Source organism: Prenolepis imparis, unplaced genomic scaffold (assembly GCF_030444845.1).
Source record: "Prenolepis imparis isolate NDT839.2.m4 unplaced genomic scaffold, iyPreImpa1.0 SCAF_1, whole genome shotgun sequence".
NCBI lineage: Eukaryota > Metazoa > Arthropoda > Insecta > Hymenoptera > Formicidae > Prenolepis > Prenolepis imparis.
The window spans coordinates 14,891,703-14,916,802 of record NW_028141159.1 but is presented as its reverse complement, the minus strand read 5'-3'; the positions used below and the strand labels follow the sequence as shown (position 1 = coordinate 14,916,802).

At 34.8% G+C, this 25,100-nt stretch overlaps 1 protein-coding gene across 3 annotated transcripts; it reads right to left on the bottom strand.

Moving 5' to 3' along the window:
* On the bottom strand, positions 1-25,078 carry Dsd (attractin-like protein dsd). Of its 3 annotated transcripts, none has more exons than XM_083054375.1 (12): positions 24,419-25,077; positions 8,514-8,861; positions 6,998-7,179; positions 6,066-6,460; positions 5,143-5,741; positions 4,568-5,048; positions 3,749-4,175; positions 3,509-3,652; positions 3,224-3,373; positions 2,725-3,112; positions 2,051-2,285; positions 1-1,968 (listed from the first exon to the last, which is right to left on the bottom strand). In XM_083054375.1, exons 1-12 carry the CDS (start codon positions 24,841-24,843, stop codon positions 1,720-1,722), a joined length of 4,023 nt encoding a protein of 1,340 aa, XP_082910501.1. In that variant the 5' UTR covers positions 24,844-25,077; the 3' UTR covers positions 1-1,719. The 3 variants fall into 3 exon arrangements, with proteins under 3 accessions (XP_082910501.1, XP_082910586.1, XP_082910668.1); XM_083054460.1 differs by having other exon boundaries at positions 2,051-2,264; XM_083054542.1 differs by lacking the exon at positions 1-1,968 and having other exon boundaries at positions 2,151-2,307; positions 24,419-25,078.
* Between the last annotated feature and the right edge of the window lie 22 nt (positions 25,079-25,100).

Below are 25,100 nucleotides of genomic sequence, written 5' to 3'. Positions count from 1 at the left end.
TTTAAGTGTAAAAAATGGAAGTACACGATATTTATTCATATAATTACTCATTCTTATATATACCATTATGAATAAATGTACTAAAGAATAAAAATAATGTAATACAAGCAGCAGTCTGCAAATTGTCAAAAAATGTAAAAACGTGCGATTATTTTAAACGCATTAATTAAATGCTTAGAAAGACAGTCACGTAACCAACGTGCGAAACAACCAGCACCAATTATTATTTGCCTCATGAATTAGAAGCGAATCCTCGAACGAAATGTTTATACTATAATGACTATACATTTTTTTTTTCGTTAATTTAAAATTTCGAGCATAATCGACAAAATGTTTAAAACTTCTAATAAAAAAATAACGCTATTAACTTTACCGGTATCTTAATTCTGTAAATTTGCGATCATGCGACGTTTAGTAGCAGTAATGATGAACAGTAATGAAATAAGTAAAAATCATTCATTCTTCTCGATCGATAGCTAACCAAAGCTTGCCTCGATAAATGATTTGAATTTACATGTATAAAGAAAAAGAAATGCTGATTTGGCACAATGTTCTAATGCGAATTGCATACGGGATCAAATATGTGGTTTGTACCTTATATAAATCTGCATCAATTGCAATTATCTCTGCTCTACTCGATCGATTTAGAATATGAATCTTATACACATTTGTTACAAATAGATGCATTAATAATGAATTCTTTGACATCCATTCACCTTGGATGTGTTTGGATCCTCATTATTAATCTGCATTTTCGTTTGCGAAATCGACAAAAATACAGCCTATTTACAGCTTACGTCGAAGCGTTGTACTTCTTCGAATTCAATCGTTTCAGTAACATCAATGGATTCTTTTAATAACTTTTATGGCATTTATAAACTTTTATCCACTGCATTGCGAAAATGATGATAATATAAAAACAAGGATTTATGACAGATATGCTATCCTTTCAAGGATTGCAGATCTTGCTTAAGCGGATTTTTATTGTTAAATCTATCGATTTATAAAAAATAATATTGGTAAAAGAAAATATTTTTAAAAACGTTCTAAATTTAGAAGGATTAAATCTGCACATGTGCGTTCTATTTTGATTATAAATGAAGAAATTCGTATAAAAAAAGCAGTAGATAAAAGTTTTTCAAATACGCACGAGGCCATTTTATCCACACGAGCAAACATATCATTCAAGAAAAATGTGTAGATCGTCTAATCATCTATATATACAACACTGTACATCATTAATTGAGATTTATAAAGAGAACTCGAATGTCAGCCGAATAATCAATGCGGGCGTACGTCCCTTCTTGGCGTACGAAGATACTTAAATACAATGCACCTCAATTCTAAACGTGTTACTCACCGAGATTAGCGGACGTAGATTCGGAGCAGTCCATTCACTTCTCTACCAAAGGCGTTTCCTTCTACTCGATAAGGAAAGACGCGCGTATATCTATATCTAATATTAAACGTTCAGCCAACTCTTCGGATAAAATAGCTGAATCGTTGGATTCACCAATCAGTTGCACATGTAAAATCGACGAATAAAATCTTCGCATATTTCTTCGCCTCCATCCCAGCGCGATCATTGTTCGCACTTCTTCACTCTGTCAGAGTTCAAAGATAAAAGTCCTGCCGTATTAAGCGCGGGCAAGATCACAGAAACAACTCTAAGGCTCATTGTAATCACGTCCTCTTCCCATCTCTGCTATCGTTTTATCATTAAATACAAGTGGAGTCCGGATGTTGACTGGCCGATTTCCTCGTCTTCTTTGGCTCCTTCGTCGTTAGTTCCTGAGACGGTCTACGCTGGCTGCCCAACGTCACCAAAGCAGACGCGACGGCTAAACCGGCGCTCTGTCCGGCTGGCGTGTAAGATTCGCCACCAGTCGGCAATCTGACTAGCAGAGACAAGACTGCCGCTCTGTTACCACAACAGGGCTCCAATGCGATCGGACTAGGAGGGACATCCTGTAGTAGGAATACAAATTTCATGAAGCAAAAGTTACGTCTTATTTTGTTAAGAACGTGAAAAAAGAAATCGCATTTCTACCTTCTTTTTCTTACGACAATTAAAATCGGTATCACCGTGTTCCAGATCTGTGCTGTCAACATCACGTCTCTCAATCTCCACTACAACTTGACTGAAAGCTCTGCTGGCCATCTGTTCCATCTCCAGGAAGAGCCGTTGTCTTCGTCGATACATGTCATATTTCTGTTTGATCTTCCACAGAATGGCGGCTACCAATAGCAGAGCGAGAAAGCACCTGTGTGGTGGCATGTAATCTCTAGTTTACAAGTAAGTACTGCCTGAGGTTCAACATGACGGAAAGAATATAGAAAATTTAGAAAAAATTAAGCGTTAGGCCAATAGATGTGTCGTCTTTCAAGATCACTCTTCGGATAAAGAGATTGCGCTTAATTAAAATAAGAGCCAAACTGAATATGAGGCGCCGTAAATAATTATTTATTATTCTTAAATCAATCACAAATAATAGACGTTTCGATCCTTCTATTGGCTTGGAAACGTCTATTATTTGTCGTTGAATTAAGAATAATGAATTATTTATTTATTATACTTCATATCCAATATGTTTAGCTCTTATATATTTGCCTTTTCATTTTAATATTTATTTAGTAGTTCAAAGCCTTATTTCTAATATTAGAATTTTAATTTATTTTATTTCAAACTAAAAACCACTTCAAAATCCAACTTATGATACTCACGTGCAGAATGTAATGAAAAACTGTTGTAGATTCAATTTAGAGTACTGAGAGAATGAGATTTGAATCCACACCGGCGGTTGAAAGTCATAAACATACACGTAGAATGTGGTGAAAGTATTATTATCTTCGCTGCCAAAATTGTAATCCGCCTTGCTGAATCGATGCTTGTACATGGTCGTCGTGCAATTCGCGCCGAGCAGCAGCGGCTTTTCCGGACTGTTTACTTTCTTTATGGTAATATTCATTTTAGCAAGTACGGAACACGTGATAGAGAATTCGGCATCGATATCGGCTTTCGGTGGTGAGTTTTTGAAGTTAATGGCCCGATAGTGACGATCCTCCTTCTTGCTTAAATTAAATGTAAACTGATAATCAATAGCCAAGTCATCTGAAACATAAATATACATAAAATGAGATACATAAGATGGGTTACATGTACAGAAGGTGGAATATATTAATGGAATATAGGATAATAAGCATATTTTATCAATCGACTCACAAAAACAAGATCCTTTATTCGTAGGATCTCCATTATAAAGACCGGACACGTCACAACGTTCGCAGTGATCGCCAATAATGCCTTTGGTCGTGCAAAAACATTTGCCTGTTTCGCTTGTGCATTGCGTGCCTTGATTGTTGCAGGAGCAAGCTGTAATAATCACGCACAAGTGTTACATTCAATTGATTCTCTTTCTTTCTTTCTTTCTCACTCTCTCTCTTTCTCTCTCACTCGGTCGTGACGATTACAAAAGATACCGTAACATGTAAAAAGAAAATTACATACGTTGACACATCGCTCCATTAAGTGGACTTCCGTAGTAACCAGATATACATTTATCACAGTGTGATCCATGAGTTAAGTTTCCACACGGCTCAATGCAGACGCTGCTGTTTGGAAGACATATACTATGTCCGTTGCACTGACAGACTGAGAGGATACAAAAAACCGTATGAATGATGGTTAAATAATGCTTAATTATAGATATACAAAGAATAGCACAATTAATAAAAAAAACTTGCTTACTTGGACATTTTGTGAAGTACCAATGTTCGAACGGACACGTCTCTAAGGTTTTGCTGTTGCTGGGACCACGAGCTCCGCCGGGCAGGCACATACCTTTCCCGGTGCCCGAGCCATCATCGCACCAACCACATGCAGGATCTGAACGGCAAGTGGCGCACGACAAATAGAAGTTGCACCAGTCCTTGCCAATCTCTGTTGGACGACACCTGGCCTCTATCGTAGTCCACTCGCGGCACTGTCCATAGGGAAAACTGGCCGGGTATGCATTCTTGTCCACGCACCTGCCCTCATTTTGACACCAGATGCAATCGCCTTCCGTGCAATTGCGACACGTTGTATACTCTATACATGGAGTATAGCGGCACATGTCCCGCACATCCGGATATTTTGGTGTTGGCGGTCGAACGAATGTGCCGTTTGGAAGAAGCTATTTTAGATATTAATAAAATTAACCATTATATCCGCTTTGTTAATTTTTTAAAATTAAAATTATTGCATGAAAAGATTAGATCAATAGATTATTTCATTTTTATTAAAATATAAAATATATAATTTCTAAATTATATATATTGTTTATTATATTATATTATATATATATATATATAATATATATATTATAATATATAATAATATATATATTATAATATATAATAATATATGTATAATAATATATATATTATATATATAAAATAATTATTATATATATATATATATATATATTCGCTATTTCTGAAATATTTCGAAAATTAATTGTATTTAAATATTTGTTTATCGTTCTGCATCCTGTAGAACCAGCAAAATGTTAAAATATACACATACCACGCCCTCAATGCTCGGCTCTCCTCGCTTAGGCGAGCAGCGATCAGGTCCGTTGATCCAAGACCAATAACAACGCGGATTAGCGGCGCAAGCGTGGCATGTGTGCAGTAGCAGGCACTCGATACCACTTGGCTCGCACTGCGTTAGATTCGTAACAGTCTTCAAATTAGGCGAATTAGGATGATCCCGACATTTCTCGTGTAGGCAACCCTTGCTGCACCAAACGCAATTATACGAGGTTTGCACGCAGGAACTGCATTCAATGAAGAGCTTACAGAGCTCCTCGTGCGACGTCATACCGCGGGGTGGCGCGTCGTCCAAGCATTTCATGTAAGTGTCATCGTCCTGGTATTTCTTAAGCATATGCTTCGTGATGGACAGGCATCGACCGTCTTGTTTGTGCCACACGCATTTCGCGCCTATTCTAGCGTTCAGGCACTGATTCTGATTCATCACTTGGTCGCATTTGCCTGGGCTATATCTACGCAAATAAGTAAATCTCAACATATATATGGGCATATATATATAACATTTTTTTTTTTTTTTACAACAAGACGTCGACAAGACAAGATTACCTCAACATGTCAGAGAGCATTTCGCCATCAAAACCGCCGTAGATGTACATCGACTTCTCGAAGACCGTCGCGCTATGACCGTATCGTGGAAGATCGCCCATGTCTCTAGGCATGATATATTGATGCCAGGTGTCGCACACAACGTCGTAGCCGAGCGTGTCGGCCGAATAACATTGTGCGCCGTGAGACTGCTGCGTATCGTTGTGCATATTACCGCCGAACACCAACATCAGTCCGTCGGAAACAAAAGTAGCCGTGTGAAAGAAACGCGCCGACGGCGCCGATGTGAGCAGACGCCATTCATAATTATTGGGATGATATGAATACATTCGGCTGGTCAACACCTGCGAGCTATGCGACTCTGACACATAGCCGCCGTACACATATATGAGATTCGTGAGGGGATCGTAGGCGGAACTGTGACCGTAACCGCCCTTCACCGGAAAACCGATCGTTTTGACAATGTGCCACTCGCGCGTACCCAAATAATATTCCTGGACGGTGTTTAAGTAACCATAGTCCGGCGAAAAGCCGAATATCACAACCATTTTCTCCTTCTTGTTGTGATTCTGCACCAAAGTCGCGGTGTGCCCAGCTACCTGTAAAAAGGCATAGAGATCTTATTATACATATATTATATATTATATATGTATATATATATATATATATATATATATATATTAGATTATAAAATACTATACTATAAGATCCAACTAAAAGTTAAAGAATAAGAGTCAACATCGATCAATATTATCGCTATAAAAAATAAAAGAATTTCAAAAAATTAAATTTTTTCTCAACAATTAACAATTCAAAATTGTAAGATAAATATTACTTATCATTTTATATAAATACAAGAAATATTTATTGCTTAAAAATATAAGATTATATTTCTCTCGGAGAAGTTAAACAGAGACGCGCACCTTCAGCGGACCACACATCGTCCTGTTGTGACAGCTATCGTGCACGGTGACGTTCTCCCAGACTTTGGCGGACACGTCGAACGCCCAGACCTCGTTGGTCATGGTGGAGTTTTGCAAGGCACCGCCATACATGAATATCTTGTCGCCGAAGAGCACGCACGAGTGCGCGTATCGCGGTAACGGCCCGCGACCCTCGATGTGAGGCGTCTCCCAGACGTTGCCGTTATAATCATATACGTATATCATCTTGGCACGGTTGAAACTCTCGCCGCCAACCACGTACAGAGAATCCTTCCAGACGATAGAACAGTGACTGGCCGACCCATCCGGCGGCAAATCCTTGTACGTGATACTCTCCCAAAATCCACGGTCGCCCTTTTGGCTGCAGTCTGCGCCTAAATCCCGGAAATCATGGATATATGTAAATGAAGATTTATTTTATTTTGTTTTATTTCGAGCTCTCAAACGGAAATAGTTTGTGAGAAATTATATAGTAAATTTTTCCAAATTTATTCTAGATCGTCTAAATATATTCTACTATTTTGATAAATATTGAACGAATATATATCACACTTATTAAAGTTATAATTATGTGATGATTAAAAATATAGATATACGGTATATTAAATTTGAATATCGGATATCACGATCTCCATTTCAATCGCGTGATATTAATATTGTGTGCACGCGATTATTTTAATATGATATTATACTAAATTGGATTTGTGTGTACAATAATCGGAAATTTTTATGAATTTGTTTAGGTCTTGTATTAATGTTTTGTACTAGTATCGAGAATCAAAATATCACAATAAATCTTATCTTTAGATAACTGCGTTATTTATGGATTACAATTATATACTTTTAGAGAGATCTCGGTTTCGTCGTCAACTAAATCACACGATTAAGTCATGATTTATTTATTTCCTTACCTTTGTAGTCGTTAAAGCAGTTGCAGTGATGACGCTCGCGATCGCACTCGCCCTGACCATGAGAGGACGAGCAATTGTTTGGGCATACCTGCACATCGCAGGCTTCACCGGTCCACATGGCATCGCAGGTACACGTTCCTTCGATGCACACTCCATGGCCGGAACAGTCAATGTAGGAATATCTGGAAACGATATATGCATGTACACAGAGTATCATGAAATCAATCTTAACTTCGAAATGTCATGCTTAACGATCTCCGATATCGGTAAGCAAATGTACATGTACTCCTATACGGTTTACTCGATCAAACATTAAATGATTAGATATATCAATATTTCTCTATTGAAAAGCGATTTGTGTTGGCGACAATCACGCGTTCTGATTAGATTCAATATTTGGAGACTACACGATTAGAAATGCAAACAGTTCTGTAAAGCATGTACCGTAACGTGAGGAATCCACTTGAATACTGAAACTGAAGTCAAATAATTTTTAACGATATTCGAAGTTTTTACAAGTTAAAAATAGCGAAAAAGAGAGAGAGAGAGAGAGAGAGAGATTTCAAAGTAAGAAGAAATTATACTAGTTTCTCACATATCATGAAATATCAAAACATTGGTTTGACAAAGTGCTAACTGTAATCTCGAAAATTGTCTTTGCTTCTCTCAATAGATTTGATAGACTGGTTTTTGTCAGGGATCTGTCTGCTGATCGTCTTCTGACCGCAGGTAACGTTATCAAACGTGACACAGATACGGTTACGCGTATTTCCGGCTCTCAGAGGAAGCTCGATAAAGTTTCTAAGCCGGGGGCGACCCAATTACGAATTATCGGTAGTTGGCATCCCATGTAATCTCGGCTGTCTCTCCCTCTTTATTGCACATCTCTTTTGGATTCAACGCTATCTTCATCAAACATGATTTTACAAGGCATCTTTTTTTTAGACAGATACATCTGTCGTCTCCAGCTCTGTTTCTCTCTTTCTCTCTGCCGAGAATTATGTAAATATAATTCATATATCTGACTCTGGTCAGATATCTCATTAAAACGTCGTACGCGATAATGTGAGTCACCCGGCACGTGTTAAATTATTTTTTACTCGTTAAGAGCCACCGTGTAATGATCGTTCGCGTTTTAAGGTCGACCGATATTACGATCTATCAACTTGTGCCGTAAATATAGAGATAAAACGTCTCGCTCCACTTTTTTTTCCCATTTCGCGAAAACCATTTTGCGAATAAAGCGATCAACCGCGCGTAACCTGCTGTGGTTATTTGTACCATCATCCAGAACGAAATACTACTCGAAATCATTGATTTAATTTAACAAAAACCATTTGTGAAATGTGTCCCATTTTATCTTAACGTATCTCCAATGAGAAAGAGATGTAGATAAAAAAATATATATTTTGTTTCCGCCAAATAGAGAAATAAGCGGTATCGAGAAGATGAAAGAGAAGCAACGAGGACTTGATCGTTGATTAAGTAGACCGCAGCCGGCGACTCTCAGACTCACCTGCTCGGACAAGCGTTGACTTTATACGTAATATTGAAGCCGCTCATGTTGTACGCGACGTCGGAATAAAAGTGCAGCAACACGCTGCCGGTTCGAGCTATTACTTCCGGCACGCGACGTATGTGATAGCCGTCTTTGTGCATCAGGCCGGAGAAGACGGCAAGTAGAGGCGCCTCGACACTGTCACCGTCGTAGATGTACAGATGGTCCCAGCCGCATTCCGTTGCGAATTGCTCCACGTGCATCCGTATCTTGGTGTTCGGATTGCTCTCGATCAGCCAGGAACACTTCACGTCCGCTGTGTAGTTGCCAAAACCGTCGTGGATGATGCCGCTCCTCTCTGATAATCTGCCGAAGGAATAAAACAATTATAACAGGAATGTAACAGCGGTTATTTCAGTCATATCGACGTGAACATTTAAATTGTTGTGTATTTTGCAACTGAGAGCCTTATTAAAGTCTTAAATTGTTAAATTGTAAAACGGGATTATCTTGCCGAAGGACACGGTTTTGCGATATGATATATTTTAATTGCGTAAAGTAGTGATAATATGCGGTAAATTAGAATCTTATCAATACTTGGAAGTAACGAGTAAAGAGAGAGGAAGGGAAATAAAGATATATGCTCACTTGAGAAAAATTGAAAAAAGCTAAACAAACTTATATAGTTTACACAATATTATAGCGAGATCGAAATTTTAATAAAAAAGAAATTAATAGTAGATTGCAGGAAATCTGCATAAAATTATATTTACATTGTAGATGAATATAATTTACGCAGACTTTAATGATTTAAAGATACGTTTCGACGTTAATTGTTAAAAATAGCCTTTGTTGTAAACAAGTAGAAATACAAGTGTAGGCAGTAAAAAATGGCAAACATATGTATATATCTTGTGAAATACGTAGAGTACAAAGATCAGCGTTGAAGTATGCGGTTAAGAGATCTTTTCTCGATTTTCCACACGTACTTTTATGACTTTATTGTATTCCCATCAGACAACTAATCGTCGTGTATGAATAAAAATTCTATAAGTTCAATCAATCAATGTCGCGTTTGTGTATTCGCAAACGAATAATCAAACAAAATCTCAATAATCCAAGCAATCGCTTACATTATAATATTATATTGCATTATGTTGCATCGATACGCTTATCAGGCGGATGCAACAAACGCGATGCGGAAGAGCGAGATCAAACAGGCAATCATCGTCAACGAGAGAACAGTCTATCTAGCGCGCTACTAACTTCATTAATTACTCCCTATTTTATTCCGCTAGTGGCATGTCTGTAATAAGGGAGATGCGAAGCAGACCGAAAGACACCAGAATGAAAAACAACGTTTGATGTCCTTGACAGATCCAGATGAGATGAGAGAAAGTGTGATGCATTCTTAAGGCGCAGCACCTGCATTTCTATGCTTTAATGTGAAGGCATCAAGACAAGCGTAGCATGATTAAACGAGCGTACATGAAGAAGTATTAACCTTGAAATGTAAATCTAAAAAGAAAGGAAAAAAAAATGTAATCTTATAAATATTATAAGAAAGGTCCTTGCGTGCGTGAAACTTATATTTAGTCAATATTTAGTTTTTTATATTTTCTTTTCAGTAATAAAAAAAATATTAAGTTATATTTTAGGAGTTCAGTTTGCATCAATCAAGAAAGATTATTTTCCATTTTGCTAGGTAAGCTTATATTTTTGCATTGAAAAGCCATGCATATAGAGATTACTATTAATTCTGAGAGAGAGAGAGATTTTCCGACTCCAATTGATTCCGAAATATCAAAAGGAGATATAAATGAGATTTTATAATGAGCACGTGAAAATGTCATGTATTAAAATAACAGGATTAAAATAAGCGCGCTAAAATAATAAGATCGTTTCCAATATTCATTCAATTGCGATTTTATCAGAAATAAAGAATAAAGAAATAATAAATAATGAATAAAGAAAATTCATTGTTATGTTAATCGAATACTAAAGAAACATTGATAAAAAAGTAAATTAAGAAAAATACAATACATTAATCAACAATACAGAGAAATGTATCTAATATAATTTAAAAAATAAAACAAAATTTAATAAATGTTAACTACGCGAAATAACAACGCACTCGAAACACCTACATTTTAAGTAACACATTTACGACAATAGACAACATGTGACGACAGAGGATGTGCAACGACGATCGAGGAATAACAATATGTTGTATAAAAAGAATGCAGCTTTCATGAAGATGCATCCGGTATCAATGAATCGACAACGAATATCACGTCGATATTTATGTCACGTGTACTTACATACACATTATGCAATTCTCATGTTTAATTGCGATTAACTGCGATTTTATCTTTTGATTATTTTATGCTGCAAACAATTTTGCGTTACATAAATATAGAGAATACTTCAGAAGTTCCTCTTACATATAGATGAATCGAGAATCGAGAACAATGGCCATATTGTTGAGACATCGATAATCCTCAAACTACTGGCAATTAAAAACACAGGTGGTTTTAAAAAATAGTTTTAATGAGATAGCACAACGCACAGAGTACGTTCTTATCTGTCAATAACCATTTCCGCGACAGATGAGCTCATTTTCTTCCTTCAAAACTTCAACGTCGTGGAATAAGAACGCTGCCCGTTTGTGTCGAAGAAGATATCTCTATGGTAATAATAATTAAAACTTGTTATATAGACATAAAATGTAACTTACAAGATTTTTACACTTTTAAGATACTCGTGTCATTACTATTATACATATTTTTTCAACATATAAGTTTTTACGTCGCGAATGTTTAATTTATGTAAAATATTCGTTGAATATCTCATTCGAGTGTAAACTGGTTATTATTATGTATTATTATAAATTAAATTTATATTAATAATACATAATAAAATAAGCAGTTTACACACAAATGAGATATTCGAATATTTTACACAAATGTTGAACGTTCGCGACGTAAAAAATTATATGTTGAAAAAATATATAATAGTAATGACACGAGCATTTTAAAAATGTAAAAATCTTGTAAGTCGCATTTTATAAATAAAATTATTATTAAAATAGATTATCATTATTATATTAATAAATCAAGTTTATTACATTAACTTGCTTTGAAGAAATATTTTATAATTTTCAAAAATAATTAAGTTTTCGAATAAAATAAAGCGAACATTAATTTAATCGCTTAGAAATAAAATGTCATATTGGTATATCTTTCTTCCGTTCTATGTTAGGATATGATGTAATCAATTTCGACAGAAAGTGAATAAATCACTTTGCTAATATGCCGCGAAAAATTTCGAAAGAAAAACAAAGGCGATATAAATAAGATCGTAGATTTACGCCTTCCTCGAGAATTGCACGGTACACATCGTTGTCGCAATGTTGCAAAATTGCAACACGGTTGTTGTAGTATGAACATTCGAAGAAATTGTACTGAAAGTCAGAACGAAATTAAAAAACATATATTACATATATGTATATCGCGTAAGACTGAACACGCGATTGTAAATTTAAAGCTCAGAATGAAAGAATGTCTCACGAGTCTTTTATAAATAACAGCTGATTAATCACTGGCAAGAGAGAGTCAAATACTTTTAAAACCTGCAAAGTTCTCTGTCTTCCACGGTCTAAAATAATAGTTGGAGATAAATATTTTAGTATTTTAAAAAATTATAAAGAGCCGTATTTTGTCATTAAGAAATTATTTACGATAGAAATGAAAGAGATGAAGCGATAACTTGAAGATATTCTGCATAAAAATATTAGACAAAAATTATTATAATATAAATATGAGTAAATAAAGACGAATATATAAATATAACATAGGTATGAATGAAAGCATTGAAATGATAAGATTTAACGTGATAAGAAAGCTCTTGTCACATAAGTACATGATAATCTTTTTCTGATTTTAATCTTTTTAAAAAATGTGCAATTACGATACAGATATACGATCTGCGTAATAGATTCCATTAAAAATTATCTACAATAAGAATTACAAATGGATCAATGTAAAATGAGGTATTTTAGATTCTTGTCGTGCAGTTATCGGCGCCATACATGGCCATACAGAAAAATTCCTCGTCTTATTAAGAGCGCCTCGTAAATATCACGGTTAGAATTAACGAGCTTCATTCGTGAACGCAGAATCTTTGTCGTTTCTTTGTGATAATCAACAAGTCGGATGAGTCACATTCGACATTAAGTTCGACGACCGATGGATTTATTCTTTATTCAAAGCCGAACGATATAAGCAGCATAAAATTCATGCAAGTTGAAAGACGACATACAGTCAACGATGAATGCAAATAAATTTGCTCATCGTTATATAAATTTCTACTCGTATATGAATGTCAATCAACTCTTTCTAATACAATAAAAATTGATCTTAAAATCGTTCTCTTTTCAACTGTAAATAAGTCAAATTTCAAGCGATGTAAATAAATCGCAGAGATCTTCTTTCTGTTACAATTTATTGATTAGTCTTATGAAAAACATGACTCTTCGTCGTGATATTACGAATTGATGAACAAGAACAAGAAATTAGTGTAGAAAGTATAACGATAGAAAGTTATTAATAAATCAATAGTAACATGCAGTGTGTGTGATGACCAACACATTGCTCGAATGATTTCCAAGTTTAGTAAAGATGTGAAACTTTAAACGCGCATTGTGCAACTCGCAACTCGGTGAAACGAAAAGATGAATACATCGATCATTCATTTTGCTATTGTTAATAATTATCATTATTATAGATCTAGATGGTCAAATTCAAATTAAGATGAACGCGATACTGCATTCAATGCACTTGTAATTTCACGAGGAGAATATTAAAATAAAGCAGTTAAACCTGGAACGAAGACTCGAATAAATGCGTTGCCACGAGACATACTTTAGATTTAGATAATCTCCGTGAAAGTTCTCGCGAATCTCTACTTACGTAACTATATAACGAAGGTGTGACGATCAAACAAGACTAAAAATAAGAATTGATTCAAATAAAGGCATTAGAAGATGAAAAAGAGTTGACATCGAGTTGTCAAAGGAAGAAAAAAAATGTATTTTAACAAAAGAGATATACCCTACTTAGCACGCGGCTGTAAAATGAGGTTTCTTTGTGATTTATCAAGAAATATGATTTGATTTCGAGACTTCGAAATCGAGAAGAGACGGGACTTTACGACGATGTCATGGCTGTTAAGTTGCATCCACTTGCATTTAATACGCCATAATGACTCGGAGAATTTATCGAAGATGTTCAGACAAGAGAAATTATTGGAGAAAAACGACTTTCTTAGTAGCATAAAAATAAAATGTATTTAAAAGTGGAAAATAAAACAAATAAAAATGCATACATTGCGCGTACTAAGATTTGTATCTGCAAACAGAGTACCGTAAGCGATTAAATTTCATTTGCTCATATTACACAAGTATGAGAAAAATGATACTAGCTTTTCAAGCTTCTTTTTATAACGTTGCGGAATTAAAAAGCCGAGATTTTTAAAAGTACACAGAGAAAAAAGTAAAACTTTAAAGTAAAGGTATGCTCTTCTCTCAACTTTATGACATTTTACTTGAAACGAGCGCACATTTACTCGTTTAAAGAGAATAAAGAGAAAAGCAACAAGAATGTAACAAAAAGTACAGCTGAAAAGAGCAAACTTAATGAATGCTCGCCGATAAAATTTACGTAATAAGAATTTTTCGATGTGTTAATTGTCGTTGAATTTAGTTGACGCGCTGTAATGTTATAAAGTTATTATTTTGAGAAACGATTTCGAACGTTTATTCAATTTCAAAAATCAATTAAAAATTTCTCACGTTTTACACCACGTTTTACATTATTTTAAATAAAATTTTATTTAAAAAATATACATATACACCCACATTTTTATATATATTCTATATATATAGAATTTCTACACTTAAATATATTTTTATATATATTATTTTTATTTTAATATATTCTACATATCTCAAAGTCTACATCAAAACGATAAAATAATTTTTGCAAATTAAAAAAATAATTGATAATAATAATTGATGAATAATATTTTATATAAAAATTTTTTTAAAGATGTTATACCATATTTTTTTAATTATTTCAGCAATGTCGAATTCCATAAATTAAATTATAAAATGCAAATTTTACAAATGTACAACAATGTTTCCTAATTTTTCCCAAGAAATGACTCATTTATAGACTTCACGCTTCGATAAAGTAGAAAATTGACGCAACATCTAAAAATAAATTCATGTATATTTATTTACTCAAATCTTTTTTTTTATATATTGATATGTAGAGAACGAAAATAAATAATTTTTTAGATTCTATATAAAATCAATTCTATGTGCATGTACACAAAAATGTACATATATTCACATTCAATTTTTTCTCGTTAACATCACATAATTATCAAAAATCATTGAACATTTTTATTTTTCATGTTACTCATACTGAATATTCAAATTTTCATGAAAGACTTAATTAGCAAGTTACTCATCACTTCTATCTCTCTTTTAATAGAATCTTAAGTGATTCACTTTCAGAACAGATTAAAAAGCTGTCCCATGGCGTAGAAGTTACTTGCTAGGTTTTCATAGAAAGATACTATCGCGATTTGAAACTTTTCAGAATTCTCATTTTGCCGATTCTCATTTTTATTTTCTGCGATAAGTTTTGCGAAAGTTTCGTCACGAAAAGACGGCATAACATCGTTTGCGAGACGCCAGGGCATGGAGTTCATAAAAATCGCGAATTCTACCGGTTCTCAATCCGGTTTTTATTATAGCATCGGCCAGCGTGCGTGTAATTAAAACTAATATACCGGCGCAGGATAAAGTTTTTCAAGAACCGTGTAAAAGATTTATTTTTCCGTCAAAAACTGGCTGTGCGCCGAAGATGATTTTCTATTTATAAAATCAGAATATTTATTTCAAAACTGGAAAAACCGTAATCGTGCGATAACAGTCGCTAGAATTTTTCGTCATCTTTATTCGCAAACAGATGAAACGCAATAATTGACATCATAATCTAATTCTTCTTCGCGCACAATATCGGAAATTGAACTCGTATTTCGATTATAATCCTCGCTTCACGTCCTACGAACTGGTTTGCTGTGTTGCATTGCGAACGAAATAAATGGTGGATAAAATAAAGAACCCACGCAAAGGTTCCTCTCGAGAAACAAAAGTTGCTGCTCGGCATCAGCGGAATGTGCGTTCATTTAATTGTCGAATATATTGCAAGGCCAATATTGAAGAATTTAACTCGCAGCAATTTCAACATGCAATGTGAACCATGATCACATTGCTGGAAAATAAATTCAAAATGATGATTAGTTTGAGAGGGATCTATGCGTTATATAATAAATCTCTATTATGTTTCTATTAGCAAATATATACGCCATCAAAACGAGATTTCAAAAACGTCAACTCTCTCTTCATTAAAGAATTCACGTACTTTACTGTGCTACGTTTAAAAGGTAAAAATGTAAAAAAATATATCTTAAATATGTTTTAAATTAAAATTTTATGAATGTTTTTTTATTTTTATATCGCTAGTACATTAATCAACAGGGTAGTTAAATTAATCGACCAAAACTAGCCAATAAATTTGTCTAAGTTACGACTTTTTCGACCATATGGTTGTGGTCCCTTTAAAGTATAACTGAGATATTAATTAAAAGTTATATTAAGTTAAATATTAATTAAAAGAAATATTAAGAAAAAGTCGTAACTTAGACAAATTTATTGGCTAGTTTTGGTCGATTAATTTAACTACCCTGTTTTAAATTAAATTATACTTATCTTTTTTGCAAATTATATTTTAATTATATTTGTATATGTATATATTATATGACGATATATTATATTATATATACTCATTACTCATTAGCTTTATTTTGTCATCAATGTATTGCAAGACGCAAGCAAAACGGCTGTCGAGAAAGGGTGTGAGAAATAGTACTATTTGAAGGATCCGGAAGGATCACTTGCATTTGAACAATAAAAAAAAGAAATAATCTTTTATTTAAACTGAAAGCACAGCTTAACAACAACTCGGTTCGTTGTAGGAACAAGTGTAACGAACCTGTCAATAAATGTATATTGACATACACTTCGAATGCGCACATCGATAAACGCATTGAAATGCAAGTACATAACTTTTCCGACCGGCTGTGCTTAATAAAAAAGGAAACAAAAAAATATGAATGACTTCATGTGCTCGCAAAGATAATTTAATTTTCGTGCCGCGACCACGAGAATAACGAGTCTCTATCTTCCTCGATTGATAGAAAGAGTTATCATATCGCTATATTCCAGTCTACTTTTATGTCAATTCTTGACATCTTTTTTCTTCGAAAAGGAAAATGTTTTCATTTTAACACGAAAATTTTAGACGAAAAATTATAGTTAAACTTTTCTCGAAAATAATTTAGAGCACAGGCAATTTTATTCTTGTAATATTTTATTCTTATAAATTCTAAATATTATCGTAAATAACAAATAAATAAAAAAAACTAATTGTAAGTATAAATTTGAAATATTATAGATAAATATTTGTTGTTATCAGTAAATGTTTGTTCAACAATAGATCGATTTTCGAGCTATGAGAGATACAACATCCCTCAGTTACATCAATTTCTGTTGTCGAGAGAATCCTGAGAATTTTGTGCTACCTGCAGAGCTCGTTTCGGAACTTGATCGATTTCGTTATAGACGAAGAGGAATCAGATACAACGGATCAGCGAACGGAAGACTCTCGTCCGGATGGAGAGAGGAGGCTTTATGGCCGAGGTGACATTTGGAACGCTTTCCAATTTTGCCGGAGTCTATCCACCTCGTGAGAGACGTAACAGTTTTGCGGACGTGGCTATGGTCGACGAAACTCGGGTCGCAAACACGATTAACCCTAAACTACTCACCTCGGGCTCGCGCGTATCTTTACGTTAGGAATGAGAAGAAACGTGCGGAGAAACGAAGAAACTTGAATACTGAAAGCTCTACAGTAAAGAAACGAACCGACATTAATTGTAAGGCACTTCAAGGTACAAGTCTCTCGAGAGAGATACCACGCATATATCTCATGGTATATAGAATTTAATGACACGGCACATATGCACTATAATTATGCGCTTTAATCATCACTTTCCTAACATGTCTCTGTCATCTTCAAATGTTCGATGCGCTCTCACATTCTTGAACATATCTTTTTATTCAAACACGCATTAAATTTTAGGATAACTGAGTAGCCTTGCAACGAAGCGGCAAGGTTTCAAACAAAGATAAGTAATAATAAATATATAATAGATAACACAAGTAGCAAACGTGACTCGATTGAACTATGTTTACCAAAGTATTTGAACAAAGTGTTAGAGTATGCAATATTGTGCTATAACCCTCGCTAAATTGTATGTATTGCAGAATTGAAGAAATAAACTATTGCAAAGTTTCCTTTTCTTTCTTTCTTTTTTGATAGGTATATAGAAAGTGTGTTACATATATGTTGTAAAATAGTTATCTTATCAACCTTTATATCGATCTACACTTTATTTATTTGATCGTCCTACTTTCTGATTAAATGTCCTATCTATTCAAGATATCTTTCAGATAAGGTATATCATGCAGATTTATCAAATCAAGAAATATCAAATAATTAAAAATAAAATTGACATCCAAGTATAATAATGTATGTTCTTAAAATCATAGATAAATCTGAAGTGTTGCTTATATTATTAGATAATTGAACACGGTATATTAAACAACGTTATAGAATGTTTCACCATTTTTCTTATAAAATTAATTTATCGAGAGAAAAATTGATAGTTGAGTCAACATTGATAATAATAATTTTTCATTTATAAACAAAGGTAAATTATAATTTTGATAAATTAGCAAATAAAATCTTATTCTTCAATTAATTTCAAACAAATCTCAATAGATCAATAATCTGAACTTTGATAATATAGAAAACTGAAAATAATTGTGACATCTCTATATTATTTTTTTACCAATTATTTCTATTTATTATTACAAATGACAAATTTATTAAGGATTTATACTTGCGCTAAATTTAATAAAAGCCGATCAAATAATTACGCCAACGACAAAGTCGTTTGTTTGAATATTCATACCAATATCTGTGCTTTAATATGCAGATAAGAACGACGGTTTCTCGGATTGCAATGTTTACTATTAAAGAAAAGTATTAAGCTGCGTGACGTATCAGACTGAATCGTATCAAATATACACGACAAAACAACATGCAGAGCGTGATTTATCAATTCCTCTTATTGATTTTAGAAGATGCTTTAAGCGAAAAACGTAATAGAAATGTGAATATACCATTGAATCTTCTTTCGTTCGTAAGTTATTAAAACAGAAAAATGGTTTTATTTAAAAGCAAATTCTTATTATATTTTTTTTCTTCAAAACAATGGAATTTGTGACACGAGTCATTATAGCAAAGTAAATGGTCTCGAAATTGTACGCACAATTTTTACTTTAAGCACTTGTTTTCTAAACTATTTAGTACTTTTTGAGATACTAATAGCACTTAAAGCACGTCTCGCTCTGTACATAAGTCGTCGCACGTGCTCGGACAAGAGCGAAGTCTCATAGAGAGGATAGCGCATGAGAGTGGGTATTAGATAATTATGCATAATGTAACACGTGGTATGAAACAAAACACCTTCTCCATGATAACAAAATCGATGCGCAGAGGACACGGCTGGAAATTGAGAGAGAAGGCAAGCTGCAAAGGCGAGAAAGCAGCAAAATTGTATTTAACGATGAAATTATGAACGATGCGGAAGACAATTGTCAATACATGAACGAATGAATTATTTTATATGACGGAGTCTCATAGTCTCACAGTAGTAATATTGTTGAATAAAAAGATATTCTTATGCAAGTAATAATATTCCTCTAGTGCCTAATAGGAAGAGTATAGGAAGAGAAGAGAAAGAGAGAAAAAGAGAGGAAAGTTTAATATATTCACTTTACAAGCACATAAAAAATATATGTACATGTGCATGTAATAATCTTGTAGTACATAGTTAGAATGGAAAGTTTGTTGGTATATAGTTTGTTACTTAGCAATTTTTTCACAATAATAAATATGTAACAAGAAATGTGCGATTTTATATGACGAGAAAGTAAAAGGCGCACAGATAGCCTAAACGCATAAAATGCACTTTTATAAGCTTCTCCTGCTTCAATAAAATTCCGTAGCGATATTCATATATAAAAAAAAACGGGTAATTATTTCTTAAATATTTCTTATAAAGTTATATAAATGTTATTTAAAAAAATTGTGTATCTAGTATACATCTCATCAGCTATAAAGTTTCTTGGATTTCCTCATTTCAATGTTAAATAATCCGGAAGTAAAAAATCAAGACAAAATGCCGAAGTCGGTAAAATTCGAAAGAATGAATTTATATATCTAGTAAGAACTTTTGCCTCGACCGGCAGAAAATCTGAAAATCTTTGACTATTCTATGCACGTCAGTAAAATTCTGTATTTTGCGTACGGTTGAAAGTGCTGTTCGCGAAATACACAAAAATCTCGAAAACTAGCACCAGACTAGTATGCGCGTATTCGCGATTCGCGATGTGTAATTCGTGAATTATATTTAAGTAATCTGATTGATCGAATTTCCAAAGGAATTATAAGCAAATTACAGAGTCTGGCGCCAGTTGAAAAGATATACAAGATATTAGATGATTAAAGCGGGTTAAAACGATTCGAACGACTGTTGATTCGCAAGCACGCACAGCTCTAATTAAATTCACAGCTTAATACGATATTGCTAATGAATAATTTAACGATATTATCATATCAGCACCGACCGCAAAATAGCTATTCACGCATTTGAAATCAAACGAAATAGCATAGCTTTATTTATAGAGTAGGATTATGCGATACTCTTTATACGGGAATTTAAGTACTAATGAATAATAGAGATAGAAAGTTTAGTTCCTTCTATTTTATGAATATTTCTCGACAATATACGAATCGTGTACTATTTAATAAATATTGGTTTTATATTTTTTTCTATAACACAGCATTAAATTACGAATGAAATTGCGATAGTATATTTAAGTTTGTTGAAAGCTAAAAAAAAAAAAAACGTTTGATATAATATAATAGTTTTGATAAAATATATCTCAATAGCTATTTTTATTACTAAAGAAGAGAGAATTATTTTTAATTTCTATATATTACCTCAATAGATAATAACGCGCAATAATTATCTTAATAGAGAGCTTTGAAGTAGTTAGTGTCAAATGAACGACATTCACTATACTGAAAGAAGAAGAATTCAAATTAAGTGTAATTATCGAATGTAATTTATAACCTGTGCGACGGAATTATTGTAAAAGTGAACGTGAGATACGCACACATATAGACGATGAAAAATCACTAAGTATTTATTATCACGTGGCTATTATCGACCAATTAACTCGCGAACGATCATGTTATAAGCGCTGCCCTCGAATAAAGATCAGTTTCCTTTCGCACCATTCGATTATGAAAATTATCTTCAATTATAAAACTTATCTAAATTACTATATATCTCTATCGCTGCAATCCATTAGAATATACAGACAGAATCAATCCTGATTTTTTTCGTTCCAGATCAATCATGATTCTTCTGCATATTTATCGATCAATTAGAATCAATAATAATTGATAGATAAATAGATATTCGAAATGATACGTTGCGAATTAATCAAATTGCAAGTTAATTATCCATTTAATATCTGAATTATATATTTTGGTATTTTTAATCGAAGAGCAAAGCAGCTTATTCAATGCTATGCAGCACGAATTAACGAGATAATGCCACACGCTTAGAGAGACGGCGCTTTTTGAGGAGCAATTTCAACCTCTTCGCACAATGACAGAAGGACCCAAAGGGATGCGCCGCAGCACTTGCAAAGGGAAACAAACGGGAATGAAGAGACATAATTAGCACGACTATACACAGAGACGAAGCTTGGTCAAACCAACTAACGAGCTTTTGCATTCACGCGTCTTCTGTCAACGGCGATGCAGTTTACATTGGCGGTGCAGACGAGTGCATTACGCGAACACAAGGAAAGACGTGCTCCGAAAACCTCACATCTCTATCTATTCGTCTCTTTTTCTCTTTCGCACGCTTTTGTCACGTGTATGCATCATCACGTAACAAGAGATGAATAATCGCACGCAGCGCGCGAATGCATATATAAGGGAAATGCATCGGTGAGTCAAGCGTGTAAATTTATGATGCGTGCAAGTCGTCTCGAAGCCACGAATATTGATTACAAAGAGTGCGCAGAACGTTTGAATGTCTACGAATTAAATTGCCTTTACTGCGAATTTTGTTTGAAATTAATTTGAGATCAAAATATTGTCATAAGTTTACATTTTTTACTCGCAAGTAAGATATTTTAAATAAAAGTGTTTTGGAATATTCTAATTTATATATAATTTGTACTCGTTTTTAAAACAGCTAAATGGTCTGATGGCGATTTATTTAGGCTACAGTCATCTGTGTAGCGATTTAAATTGTTCGGATTTTTCGACTAGTATACAATTCTTGTATACAACAATTATATATATAATAGCGAGAGAATGTGTATGTGTAAGTGAGCGAGAGAAATTGCATCGTAATGCGTTATATAAAGTGAAGGAGAAAAGAAGATGACGAGGCTCGCGATCTATTCGCGATCTATTCAGGCTCGCGATGTCTATCAATCATTGTCACCGACCTGCGACACTCCGAACCCGGATTAACTTTTTAGAGAAAGGCAGAAAATTTCACGCGAAAGTTCGATCGTGCTCGAATGCGAGTGACTTTCCTCGGCTGAAACTTTTCTCAGTAATATCGTGAAATTTGGGAATCAATATTCATTTAAACTGTAAAAAGGACAGAAGGGAGAGACGGAGAGATTCGTCCTTTTTCTCGTGGAAAGACAAATTTCTTGCAATTTCCGGAACGTGCGACGAATATTAAAGTCAAAATCGAAATATTCTGTCGATATTTGTAACAAGCTATGAAAAATTGTGAAAAAAATATTTCGAAAAATATAAAATTTGACAAAATATATACCTCAAAGTTATTGAATGTTCTTATTTACGGATAAACAAAATTTCAATATTAATTCATGATATTATATTTATATTTAGGAAAAAATTGAAAAATTCTTATATTCATACATTTTTTATTTTTTAATATTATATTTTATATATATATGTATATTTAAAAAATAAATATTATTGAATATTTTTAATGCTAACAATATTCAGAAATCTGGCTATTGCGAGAAATATGAATATCCAAGAGGATCTTAGAATATTGACTGAATTATTCGTGGCAAACGTCTTCAAATATTCGCTAAATATTTTAAAAGGAGCAGGAATGTCGTATCTCTACATCGGAATAGTATATCTATATATTCTCAATATCTATTGAATATCCATTAAATATGTAAGAAAATATCCAAGAATATCCATCGAATATCTCCGTAGAACTCCTATCGCACGTTCCAACGTTCTCACGACGAAAACATGATGACTGATCAAGTGAAGTGTATGCACCTTTGACATTTTCCATGAAGATTTCTGAACGTGAACATCCGGCTATGAATGAGAATTGAAGTGCGTAATAAGATGAGCTGCAGAGCGAAAATTATGATTTCTATATTAATATTTCATGATTATCATACGCATTGATTACACAGATTCCGAATTCTAGAAAAGAAACTTGCCAAACTTAAAAACGCAGCGAATAATTAAAAATTTTATCGTCTATTCTATATGTTTAAAAAATTCTGGCAACTTCAAAAGATATTTTAATTTAAAAAGTCGTAAATTTCACATCTATATAATTCTTGATGTTATAATAAAATGTATTATTAATTTAGGAGAAAAAAAAATAAGGCTGTATATAAATATTTCTTGCATATTATGCAAAATAAAATTATTCTTATTTCAAGCATATCTATAATGATATTAGTATGCGCTAGTCTTGAAACTTATTTGCGTTTCAGATTAGTAATTCAAACTTTCCACATAACTATATCTATATATAAAACGATAGAGCAATGTTTTTATGTGTACAAGCAGACGGATTATTTTTGCTTCATCCCTACATTAAGCAAATTTCCCTGCAAGCATATCCGGAGGACACTTTTCCCATCGCTTTTAACGAGGACGACCCTTCGATCGGTCAAGTAAATCTAATTTCCGATCCTCCCCAGAGGTTGTCAGATGATCGCAGTGGCCAGAATCACCGCAAGATTAGCTCGCTTTGTTCAGGTATATCTACATTTCGAAACAAGATTGGAACAAAATGTGACAATAACAAATAATCGACCGACTTAGGAAGAAAGAAGCTAATAATGTGCAGGCACCAGGAAAAAACCTCCGAGCAGCCTCCTCTTTCGAAGAGACGCATCTCGAGAGTACGCATGCACGCAGACGTTTATTTACGTCGCGCGTCCGAGAGGGGTGGATGAATCTCTCCGTCACCCGGAACACGCGATCGAAGCGACGAGAACGACCTAGAAAGCGGCGAGATACCGTTGCACTTGACACGGACCGTGCGCGTATGTACGTACGGAATATGGTGCGCGCTTACCTACATACGCACTGTACGTGGATATCTCGGCGCATACCCGCACGTCGTCCTCCGGAACGAAGGCTAATTACCCGCTCGTACGGCTTGCGCTCGAAAGCTCGACGAAGCTCTCGTCATCGAAAGAATGACAGATAAATGACAGGAGGAGAAAGGAATAAAAAGATGGGCGAAAAAGGAGAACGGAGGAGAGATCTGCCGAGATTTTTTCTTCCTCGACGACAGCTGACAATGAGAGAAAAAGAAAGAAGAGTGCTCACCTGACCTTCCCGCCGCAGAATTGGCAATGCGAGCCCTGCCAGCCCTCGCGGCAGACGCAGCTGCTATTGACGCAGTCACCGTTGACGCAGGTGTCCAGGTCGCAGGCCGTGTCCAGCATCGGCGACGAGGAGGATGAGGATGCGGCGTCGCTTACGCGCATCACCCAGCAGCAGACGAGCACCGCCCACGGCAGGAAAGTGGCCCACGGGACCGCGACCGCGGCGGCGTCGCTGCCATGGCCGCGTCGCCGATGCCGCCGTCGTCGATCGCGCCCGAGCCCGACCGCGGCGATCTCGTCGTCGTCGTCGTCGTCCCCGTTGCCAACGTTGCCGGCGCCGTTGCCACGACGAGATCGCCGCCACTGATCTTTCCGACGATACTTGGACTTATATAGGAACAAAAACATGTGCACGATCTCTGCCATTTTGGTAGGCTTCCATGTCAGGGACAATGGCCGCAACGGACGCACCGACGAGCGACGCGCATACGGATAAAGAGGGACGAAATCAGGGACAGCACCTCACCAACTCTCGTAATTCTCTCGACGCGACAATTCGAACCGACTCAAACCGTCGTCTACCCCGACGTACTCGCGCGACTCGCTGCTACTGTCTATCTGCCGGACTGCCGCTGCTGCGCTGCGCGCTGGCGAGTTCGGTGAGAGAGCGCGCAGCCGCGGAC

Bases quoted from the DNA above. Each gene is read 5' to 3' on its own strand.
- Dsd (XM_083054375.1), bottom strand. From the start codon at position 24,843: ATGGCAGAGATCGTGCACATGTTTTTGTTCCTATATAAGTCCAAGTAT. The intron at 8,862-24,418 runs GTGAGCACTCTT...TTCCTTCGGCAG, and splicing joins TTCTGCGGCGGGAAGGTCAG to ATTATCAGAGAGGAGCGGCA. The intron at 3,374-3,508 runs GTATGTAATTTT...TGATTATTACAG, and splicing joins TAATGGAGCGATGTGTCAAC to CTTGCTCCTGCAACAATCAA.